The sequence below is a fragment of the Myotis myotis genome, unplaced genomic scaffold (assembly GCF_014108235.1).
Source record: "Myotis myotis isolate mMyoMyo1 unplaced genomic scaffold, mMyoMyo1.p scaffold_m19_p_4, whole genome shotgun sequence".
Classification (NCBI taxonomy): Eukaryota; Metazoa; Chordata; class Mammalia; order Chiroptera; family Vespertilionidae; genus Myotis; species Myotis myotis.
The window spans coordinates 84,166,150-84,177,779 of NW_023416346.1; the positions used below are offsets into that span (position 1 = coordinate 84,166,150).

At 44.5% G+C, this 11,630-nt stretch overlaps 1 protein-coding gene across 6 annotated transcripts in view; it reads right to left on the minus strand.

Moving 5' to 3' along the window:
- Positions 1 to 1,929, minus strand: part of EDA (ectodysplasin A) — a 555,180-nt gene extending 553,251 nt beyond the window's left edge. For all 6 annotated transcript variants that reach the window (XM_036305125.1, XM_036305124.1, XM_036305123.1 and 3 more), the window contains exon 1: positions 1,353 to 1,929. In XM_036305125.1, the coding sequence (XP_036161018.1) occupies positions 1,353 to 1,748 (396 nt within the window). In that variant the 5' untranslated portion in view covers positions 1,749 to 1,929. The remainder of the gene's footprint in view (positions 1 to 1,352) is intronic.
- Positions 1,930 to 11,630: the final 9,701 nt, after the last annotated feature.

Sequence of the window (11,630 nt, forward strand, 5' to 3'; positions counted from 1 at the left end):
GCCAGAAAACTAGTAAATTATCATTTAGCTACAGTATTTAAAGTTTCAAGTATGAGAAGCATGTCTACTGATTCTGTTATTTGATAAGCTGTTATATAAGTTGGAGTGTGCTAGCAATATATTTTAAGGTTCAGGGCAACTTTACAATTCACATCATAGAAAACTGTGTCAGTCCTAACATTACAATAGTATCATGAGTGTGACACCAGCACAAATAACATTTATGGAGTATGACAATGACTCTGATGTGGTAGTAAATATAGAAGGCCTGGGTCTCTCGACTCAGGAAACTTATTAGCAAAACTTGCCCTCTTCCCCAAGAGGAACAAATTCACTATTATTCTTTAACCACCACAAAAGGATTTTTGGATGCTTCTCTTAAGTTTCACATAAAGCAAAATTTGAAGGTCAAGAGGATACTGAATTTCAGTGCACTAAACTTACTTGAATAAAGAGCTAGAAAGGGTAGAAAACAAACACCAAAGCTGCTAAAAAGGACAAAAACACCATAAAGATTGCGAAACACACACAAATACACACAACTGCTCTTGAGAGATTACTCTAGTATTTATTCCATCAGTAGACTCCTGTTCTCAAGCTAGCAACAGCAAGACACTTCACAACCACCCTCTCCATCCCACTCCCCTAAGAAGAGTACGAATGGGAGTTTTATTTCCAGAGATTTAAAAAATTGCTCTTCAGAAGTTGTCTAGCAAGATGGCATGTTTCTACCAGAATTCCTGAGGCGCTGATCCTCACTACAACACCCAGGACAATCAGTCTCAAATTGAAGGTAAGTGTGAACAAGCCCACGTTCTGGTCAGCGCACAAGGATCCGCTCTGGAAATATCATTAAAAGTTGTTTCAACGGCCCTGGAGCAGTTATTACAGCTGTTTACAGCTCCAATTCCAAATGAGAGCCTGCTAGTGCTGGCATCAACTCTGGACACGAAAAAACAAGCACCGCAGGCAGAGAATCTAATCTCATCAAGAGCAGAGGGGCCAAACTGCTGCCGCTAGTCCGCCAGAGGGGCAGCACCCTTACCTCTTCACGGGCGGCCCAGCTGGGAGCTCAGCCAACTTTTCCCGAGGCAGCCTGTAGCCGGGGTCGGCGGACGCGGGCTAGGGCTTCCAAGTCCCGGGTCCTGAGGGAGTCTGGGAGCTGGGCGAGGGAAAGGGGACAACCTGCCCCAGGGCAACCTCTCTCCAGTTCGCCTGCTCCCTCCCTGGTCCTGCCCTCCTACATGGCTGGAGGTAGCTGAGTCGCCCACGGGGTCGGTGGGGGAGGGCCCCCGTCCTACCCATAAAGGGAGGGGGGCCTCTGCAGCCGCCGCCCCAGCCTAGTGACTCACCTGGTGCCCGTCCTGAGAGTCTGGTGGGAGAGTTGTTTCTCCAGGTTCTAGCGGCTGCTGCTGAAGTGAAGGCTGCCTAAAGTGGCGGGTGATGGGACCGTCGGGGTCCAGGCCACCGGGTCCACTCAGGGTGCCAGAGGTGCCAGGGGTGCCGGGGCCGCCAAAGCGGGACTCGGCTCCCCGTTCCCGCCGCAACTCGGAGCGCAACTCTAGGTAGCAGCACAATGTCAGCAGGTGGAGGGCCAGCGAGAGGCCGAAGAAGCCCAGGAAGAGCCGGCAGCTGTTCCCTTCACCCGCCCGGGCACGGGCCCCGCGACAGCCGCAGCCCTGACTCCCCCGCTCCCTTGGCGCTGCTGCAGGCAGGGGCTCCCTGCGCTCTACCTCGGGGTAGCCCATGGCCTCCGGAGACGCCCACTCTCTGAGGCTCGGGAGCCGCCGCGTCTGCCTCAGCCGTTTAGGACCCCTGACAGGCGGCTACCGTCCTGCCATGGGCTGGGGGCTGCAGGGACCCGTTCCTGCGCGACGGAGGCTGGGCGGGACGGAGCAGGGAGAAGCCGCATGTGCAGCTCCACTCAGAGGGGTGGGAAAGGGAGGAGGAGGAGGGGCGAGAGAGAGGGGCCGCTGGACCGGCCAATGGAATGAAGGAGGAGGCTCGGGACAACCCCGCCCCATCCCTCAAGCAGCTGCCCAGGCGTCCAACCATCGGGCTCGCCAAGCCTGGGTGCCCCGCCCCTTCGTGTTCCACCCGGGGCCTCAGGCCTCGAGGCGGAGCCTGGGGGTGTGTGAGTTGCCTCTGCCTGATGGCCCCACCCAGCTCTTCCTGCTTGCACCATTCCAGTTGGTGATTGCTGCTGTCGTTCATCACTGGACTCCGCCCCAATTTAACCCTTTAGCGCCAGTACGGGGGAAGGGGAGAGGAGAAGGGGGAGGCTGAGAAGAAATTGGGAACCTTGGAAAGTAGAGCAAGTAAAAGAAGGCAGAAAGTAGTATTAATAGAAATGTTTGCAATTAACTGCAGTTGCTAATAACATCATCCAGTACTTATCTGTTGCTTTCAATCTTCAAAGCGGTTAACAGACGTTAAACTAATTAAAACAGTTCTGGGTTTGGAATGAAACCACGCCTGCTGTGTTTTCAATCCAATAGTGCGCCAAAAGAAAAGGAACTCAGGAGCCAGGGAGCCAAAGGGAGTGAGAATGGGGAGGGATACAGGCAGCCCCACTCCTGGAGTAAGTCTGCAGCCTCAAAGTAAGTGATGAAGAAGTCCACCTATGAAGTGCTGTTGCCCTGTGCAGGGTAAAACGGTGTCTTGATATATTAATTAATTCAACAAATATACATTGATCCCTTTAAATGTAGAAAGTGCTGCCCGACTGATGTGGCTCAATGGTTCAGCGTCGTCATATGAACCAGGTGGTCAAGGTCCAATTCTCAGTTAAGGGCACTTGCCCAGGTTGCCGGCTTGATCCCCAGTGGTGGGCATGCAGGAAGCAGGCTGTGCAGGATTCTCTCTCATCATTGATGTTTCTCTCTCTCTCTCTCTCTCTCTCTCTCTCTCTCTCTCTCTCTCTCTCTCTCTCTCTCCCCCCCCCCCCGTTTCCCTCTTCCTTCTTCTCTCTGAAATCAATAAAAACATTTTTTTAAAGAAAATGTAGAAAATGCAGTATGAGAGAACCCTTGGCCAATATAGCTTCTCTTCTTCCACCGCAGCAAGAGTTTTGAGTGGAGAACATGTGTCTTCAATGAGCAAATGGGGAAACTGAGTGCCAGAATGAGGTGAATTTTTACAAGGGTGGTCCGCAGAATGGCCAGACAATATTGGCATCTATATTTGCAGGCAACTGTTCTGGCCTCTCCACCCCTCCCCTCTTCTCCCTGGAGTAGTTCCTGGGGAAGTTTCAACAAGTCAGCCAAATGTTCCAGATGCACACTGCTGTGACTGCAGCATCTTCAACAGCTGCACCAATCAGAAAAGGGTTTAGAACCAAAAAACAATCAAAGACAAGAGTGGCAAATGTCAGAACAACAGACCCCGAAATGAAGGATGGGAAGGATTAATTGAGTTGCCATTGGCAACAGTTACTAGTCTGAGATTGTAGAGAGCTAAATGACTATAGCAGGGGAAAAATATGTATGCTTCTTGGCCACTATGCACTCCCATTCCCATGTTATGAATAATTAGCAGTTTTATTGACTTGAAAAGGGTAGGCCTAAGTCCCAGGCTGAAGGATAAAAAAAGAATAGGGGGAATACAAAAGAAGAGAAACAACGAAACAAAAACAATGCAGGGGAGGTCAGTCCAGAGAACACAGAGGTCAAAACATATCAGCCACAGTCAACTTTTTTTCAGACACTCTGTGAATGGTCTTGGTGCTTTAGAAACATCTTTGTGTCCCCCTATTGGCCCTTACCCATGAAATATCAAGTTTGCAAAGAATACCATCATCATGCAGATAAAAAAAATTTAAAAGTGCATTAACAGTTAATCTCATATGTCTAGTCTGGGAATTCTAGATGCTAAAGGAACTGCCAGGCTGATTTATATTCATTATCACAGCTCAGGACTATTAGAAAGAATGCTGGTCAAAGAAACCTACCCCTGTTACTGGTTTGCTGGCTCACGCTGAAAAAAAAATGCTACACTTTTGGGGACCTTTGCTTTTCCAATTGTAAAATGAGTACTGTGAACTTTAACAGCTGAAACATTGTCTTTTATCTGCTTCATCATTGGCTGTGTTGACTTGGTCACAAACACAGTTCAAAGAAGCTGCCCCTTCTTCCCCCAACATGAAAAGGGAACAAATAACAGTCATCTCCTGGTAGTAGGGCTCAGGGATCTTGCTGGACTCAGTTTACCATGTTCTTTCTACTAGGCTTTTAACAGCTTGATTGAGACATTGCCCTTAGAAGACACCACAAGTTGCATTTGAACTGGAACCTCACCTTGGTTCCCCAGAGGAAAAACACATGGCTTTATATGCAGTAGAAATGTTGGAATGGCCGAAACCGGTTTGGCTCAGTGGATAGAGCGTCGGCCTGCGGACTGAAAGGTCCCAGGTTCGATTCCGGTCAAGGGCATGTACCTGGGTTGCGGGCACATCCCCAGTGGGAGATGTGCAGGAGGCAGCTGATCGATGTTTCTCTCTCATCGATGTTTCTAACTCTCTATCTCTCTCCCTTCCTCTCTGTAAAAAATCAATAAAATATATTTAAAAAAAAAAAAAAGAAATGTTGGAATGGATAATCCACTGAGGGATGTACATGGTTATTTTTTTTCTTTATTGTTGAAAAATTCACAGATGTTCCCTTTGTTTGTTTTTCCCATTGATCACCTGCACCCTGCACCCGCCCCTCCCAGACCTTCACCACTCTATTGTCTGTGTCCATATATGCATACAAGTCTCCCCAGTAATCACTCTTCTTAAGATTATCGCAGCTATTTGGGGTCTCTTTTGGTTACATATAAATTTTTGTGATGTTTGTTCTAGATATATAAAATATGCCATTGAGGTTTTAATAGGGATTGCACTGAATCTATAGATTGCTTTGGGTAATATGGACATTGTAATGATGTTGATTCTACCAATCCATTAGCAAGGTATATAATTCCACTTGTTTATATCTTCCTCCAACTCTTTTTTCAATATCCTGTAGTTTTCTGAGTTTGACCAGGAGACCGGGAGTTCGATCACTCGCTATGACATGCACAGGGAGGTAATTTACCTCCCTGGTTAAGTTAATTCCTAAGTATCTTTTTTTTTCTTTCTTGCAAAGGTAAATGAGATTGTTTTGTTTGTTTGTTTCTCTTTCTGAGAATTCATTATTTGTCTATAAAAATGCCATTGATTTCTGGGTATTAATTTTGTATCTTCTTAAGTTGCCGAATTCATTTATTAAATCTAATAGTTTTTTGATGGAGCCTTTAGGGTTTTCTATGTACAATATCATGTCATCTGCGAATGATGATGGTTTTACTTCATCCTTTCCAACTTGGGTGCCTTTTATTTTTCTTCTTGTCTAATCACTATGGGTAGGAATTCCAGGACTATATTAAATAAGAGTGGTTAAAGTGGACATTCCTGTCTTAATCCTGTTCTTAGAAGAAATGGTTTTAAATTTTCCCACTGAGCATGAGATTGGCTGTAGTTTTGTCATATATGGCCTTTATTATGTTGAGATATGATCCCTCTATTCCCACTTTACTGAGTGTTTTTATCAAAAAAAGGTTGTTTCACTTTGTCAAATGTTTTTTCTATACCAATTGACATGATCATGTGATTTTTGTCTTCCAGTCTGTTTATGTGATGTGTCACATTTATTGATTTGCAAATATTGTACCAGCCTTGCATCCCTGAATAAATCCCAGTTGACCATGGTGTATGATCTTTTAAATGTACAGATGGATTCAATTTGCTACTATTTTGTTGAGGATTTTAGCATCTATGTTTATCAGAGATACTGGCCTATACTTATCTTTCTTTGTAGTGTCTTTATCTAGTTTTGGAATTAGGGTAATACTGGCCTCATAAAAAGATCTTGGAAGTGTTCCTTCCTCTTGAATTCTTTGGAACAGTTTGAGGAGGATGGTGTCAGTTCTTTGAATGTTTGGTTAAACAACCCTGTGAAGCCATCCAGACCAGGGCTTCTGTTTGCTGGGTGTTTTTTGATTACTGCTTTAATTTCATCAGTAGTTATTGGCCTGTTCAGGCTTTTTGATTTTTCCTGATTGAGATTTGGAATATGTCCATTTCATCCGTATTGTCCAGTTTGTTGGAATATAGTCATTCATAGTATTTTTTAATGATCCTTTGCATATCTGTGGGGTCAGATGTTACATCATCTGTTTCATTTCTGATTTTGTTTGTGTGGGTCCTCTTATCTTCATTTGATCTGGAGTCTAGCTAGAAGTACATCAATCTTGTTTCTTTTTTCAAAGAACCAGCTCTTGGTTTTATTAATCTTTTGTATTGTTCTTTTTCTTTCTTCTTTTTTTTTTTGTCTCTATGTTATGTATTTCTGCTCTGATCTTTATTATTTCCTTCCTTCTACTTACTCTGGGCTTTTCTTATTGTTTTCTTTCTAATTCTTTACGTTGTAGGGTTACCTAACTTATTAAAAGTTTTTCTTGTTTTTTGAGATAGGCCTGTAATGCTATGAACTTCTCCATCAGAACTACTTTCACTGTGTCCCATAGATTTTGGGTTGTTCTGTGTTCATTTTCATGTGTTTCCAGGATATTTTTTATTTCTTCCTTGATATCTTTGGTAACTTATTCATTGTTTAATAACATGCTATTTTAACCCCTGTGTGTTTCAATGCTTTTGAATTTTGTATTGCAGTTGATTTCTAATTTCATGATATTTTGATCCAAGAAGATGCTTGATATGGTTTCAATCTTCTTGAAATTGTAGATACTTAGTTTGTGTCCTAACATGTCACCTATCTTTGAAAATGTCCCATGTGGAATAATGGCAGCAGAGTAAGTGGAAGCTATACTGACACTATCCCAGGACAAAACTGGAAATACAACTAAAATATAGAAAAACCACTCTGAAAAATCAACTGAGGATGAGCTGGAGAGAACCCTGATAACCAAGGATAGAAAGTGGATACTGCATAGGGACTGGTCAGAAGTGCAGAGATGCAAAGGGGTGGTTGGGCTACCTCAGACAGCAGCTGAAGTCCTGGAGGGATATCTCAGCTGTTGGGGATTCCCTCTGAGAACTTGAGTCTAAACTCCAAGCTTGTATCCCCAGCCCAGAGCACCAGAACTGAGAACGATGTCCACATAACTTCTGCTGTGAAAAGCAGCAGGGTTGCTGTCTGCCAGGGAGAGACGGCTTTAAATGCAGACACCCTCTTAAAGGGCCAATGCATAAAATTTCATGTGCAGCCTCTCACCTTGTGCTCTGGCAGAGGGAGGGCAGAGTGGACCAGAGTTGTGTAAGGAAGGTCAAGGGTTGGGGGCTTGGGGGGAATCACCCTGGTTTCCTATGCAGAGTCATTCCCTCAAGCTGCAGAGGATATCTTTCTCCAAAGGACCTTTGCTTTCCAGGTGGTTTTGGCCTGGGGCAGTGGTCGGCAAACTGCGGCTCTTCAGCCACATGCGGCTCTTTGGCCCTGTGAGTGTGGCTCTTCCACAAAATACCGACTTCTGCGCATGGGCCACAAAGTTTCAATCACACTGTACATGCACGCCTGCATGTGGTATTTTGTGGAAGAGCCACACTCAAGGGGCCAAAGAGCCACATGTGGCTCAAGAGCCGCAGTTTGCCAACCACTGGCCTGGGGGAAAGGCTGTTGCCATACCCTGTTGGAAGAACTCTTGGCCCACCCTGTGATCAATAGCCTGAGACCAATCAAGGCTGACAACAATCAGATTGCAGGCAGATGTGGGTCTTTGAAGGTGTTGAACCTTTGCCTGATCTCCTTCTGGGCCCAGGGCTAGGAAAAGTAGAGCCTGGCGCACAGCTTGGTCCTGTCCAAAGGCACATAACCCCAGCAGAGGGAGCCACAAGCTGTGGATTACTGATATTTTCAAACAGGGTACTCAGGGCCGGTCAGAAACAGTGTCTGACATTGTACTGCACTAGAGATTAGGAGTGGTATCAGATCTACCTAATACATAGACACAAACCTGAACAGGCAGCCAAAATGGGGCAAAAAAACAACCTGCAAATGAAAGAACAAGAGTATACTCCAGAACAAGAGCTAAATGAAATGGAGATAAGAAATTTATCTGATATAGGCTTTAGGATAATAACTGCAAAGATGCTCAGCAGCATGAGAAAAAGTATAACTATGAAAAAAGACCAGTCCAAATAAAAAAGTGACATAGCTCTAATAAAGAACACACTGGAAGGAATACATAGCACATTAGGGAAAGCTGAGGATTGGATCAGTGAATTAGAAGACAGGGTGGGGAAAGAAATCACTCAATCAGAGAACCAACAAGAAAAAAATTAAAAACAGGAGGACAGCTTAAGGGAGCTGTGGGACAAATTGAAATATAACAATCTAGATATATAAAAGCCTAATATGTAAATTGTTCCCACAGGAATTCAACCAGGAGACCGGGAGTTCAATCACTCACTATGACGTGCACTGACCACCAGAGGATGGCACGGAATGAAGGGAGACCCCAGCCGGCAGCTGGGGAAGGGAGGCCCCGGCTGGCAGCCAGAAGGCCCCGATCAGCCCTGATCGCCAGCCAGGCCTAGGGACCCTATCTGTGCATAAATTTCATGCACTGGGCCTCTAGTCTACACTAATAAAAGACAAAGATGCTAATTCACCATACCTTCGCTACACCCAAGCCACGCCCACTAGCCAATCAGAGTGACTATATGCAAATTAACCCAACCCAGATGGCGGCCGGTAGCCTCGGAGCTTGAGCAAGCAGGAGGCTTGGTTGCCCTGGCAATGGAGGAAGCTAAACTTCCCGCCTGCCTGGGACGGCTGTGGCCTCCACAAAAGGCAACAAAGTTTCAATTATAGAAGGTAAATAAATCCCTGATACCTGCTTCCAGCCAGCCTCCACTGGGACCTTGGGTGGCTGGGGGCCGTGGCCAGCCTGCAAACAGCCATCAGTCACTCACCTAGGATGGCCACACCCTCATGGGGTGAGGGTCCCCACTGGGGGCATTGGCCAGCCTGCAAACAGCCATCAGCCCCTCACCCAGGCTGGCCAGGCACCCCAGCGGGGACCCCCATGCTGAAGGGGCTGTGGCCAGCCAGCAAACAGCCATCAGTCACTCACCCAGGCTGGCCAGGCAACCCAGCAGGACCCCCTTCCCTGAAGGGGGTGTGGCCATCCTGAAAACGACCCTCAGCCCCTCACCCAGGCTTGCCAGGCACCCCAGTGGGACCCCCCCCCGATCCGGGACACCCTTCAGGGCAAACCAGCCGGCCCCCACCCATGCACCAGGCCTCTATCCTATATAATAAAAGGATAATATGCAAATTGACCCTAACAGCAGAACGAATGGGAATGACTGGTCAGTATGACACACACTGAACACCAGGGGGCAGATGCTCAATGCAGGAGCTGGCCCCTGGTGGTCAGTGCGCTCCCACAGGGGGAGCTCTGCTTAGCCACAAGCCAGGCTGCCAGCTGCCAGTACAGCGGTGGTGGTGGGAGCCTCTCCTGCCTCCTCAGCAGTGCTAAAGATGTCCGACTGCAGCTTAGGTCTGCTCCTTGCTGGCAAATGGACATCCCCCGAGAGCTCCCAGGCTGCAAAGATGCTCAGCAGCATCTGAGGGATGTCTGACTGCCAGCTTAGGCCCAAACCCCCAGGTAGTGGGCCTAAGCCAGCAGGTGGTCATCCCCCAAGGGGTCCCAGTCTACAAGAGGGCACAGGCCTGGCTGAGGGACACCACCCCCCCTGAGTGCAAAAATTTTTGTTCACCGGGCCTCTAGTATTTACATAATTGGAATGCCAGAAGGAGAAGAAAGTGAGCAAGGTATAGAGAATGTGTTTGACGAAATAATGGCAGAAAACTTCCCTAACCTGGTGAAGGAAAAAGTCACAGAACTTCAGGAGGCATACAGAGTCCCAAGCAAGAAGAACCCAAACAAGCACATGTCCAAACACATCCTAATTAAAATGCCAAAAAAATTAAAGACAAAGAGAGAATCTTAAAGGCAGCAAGAGAAAAGCAACTTGTTACCTACAAAAGAGTTCCCATAAGGTTGTCAGCTGATTTCTCATCAGAAACACTATAGGCCAGAAGGGAATGGCATGAAATATTCAAGATAATGAAAAGCAAGGACCTGAAACCAAGATTACTATATACAGCATGGTGATCATTCAAAAAGATGGTGAAATAAAGAGCTTCCCAGACAAAAAGAGGGTAAAAGAGTAAATCACTTCCAAACCACCAGCACTTTAAGAAATGCTAAAAGGAATGCTGTAATGAGGAGAGAGAGAGAGAGAGAGAGAGAGAGAGAGAGAGAGAGAAACATGAGCATACAGAAATAAAATGGGAATAAATAAATACCTATCAATAATAAACTTAAATGAATTAAATACTCCAATCAAAAAACATAGGGTAGCTAAATGAATACAAAAACATGACCTAATTATATGATGTCTACAAGAGACCCACTTCAGAACAAGAGACTCACAAAGGATGAGAATGAAGAGATAGAAAAAATTTTCCATACAAATGGAAATTAAAAAAAAAAAAAAAGCTGGTGTAGCAATACTCATGTCTGACAAAATAGACTTCAGAATGAAGGCCATCACAATAGACAACAAAGGTCACTACATTATACTAAAGAGATCAATCCAAAAAGAGGCTATAACCATGGTAAACATATATGCACCCAATATAGAAGCACCTAAATATATATATATATATATATATATATATATATATATATATATATATATATATATATAACTTCTAGAGGATGTTAAGAGAGAGATTGACAGAAGTACAATCCTAGTAGGGAACTTTAAAACCCCATTCACTTCACTGGATAGGTCTTCCAGACAAAAAATTAACAAAGCAACAGTGACTCTAAATGATACACTGAATCAGATGGATTTAATTGATTTTTGTAGAACATTTGACCACAAAACTGCAGAATATACATTCTTATCAAGTAAACATGGGTCATTCTCAAAGATAGACCACATTTTAGAACACAAAATAAGTCTCTAAAAGTTCAACAAGATTAAAATCATATCAAGCATCTTCTCAAATTACAATGGAAGGAAATTAGAAATCAACTATAGTAAAAACACTAAAAAAATTCAAACATTTGGAGGCTGAATAGCATGTCATTAAACAATAAATGGATAACCAATGAGATCAAGGAAGACATAAAAACTTCTTAGAAACAAATGCAAATGAACACACAACAACCCAAAATCTCCGGGACACAGCAAAAGCAATCCTGAGAGGGAAGTTCATAGCACTACAGGCCTAACTGAAACAAAACAAAACAAAACAAAAAACCACAAGAAACATTAAAAATAATCTATTTAACCATACAACCTAAAGAATTAGAAAGAGAACTCTCAGCTTAGTGAGAGTAAGTAAAAGGAAGGAGATAATAAAGATCAGAGCAGAAATAAGTGACATGGAGACCAAAAAAAAAAAAACCAAACAAACAAAAAAAAAAACCCCACAACAATACAAAAGATCAATGAAACAAAGAGCTGGTTCTTTGAAAAGATGAATAAAATTGATGAACCATTAACCAGACTCATCAAAGAGAGAGGACCCAAATATATACAATCAGAAATGAAAGCAGAGAAGTAACAACTG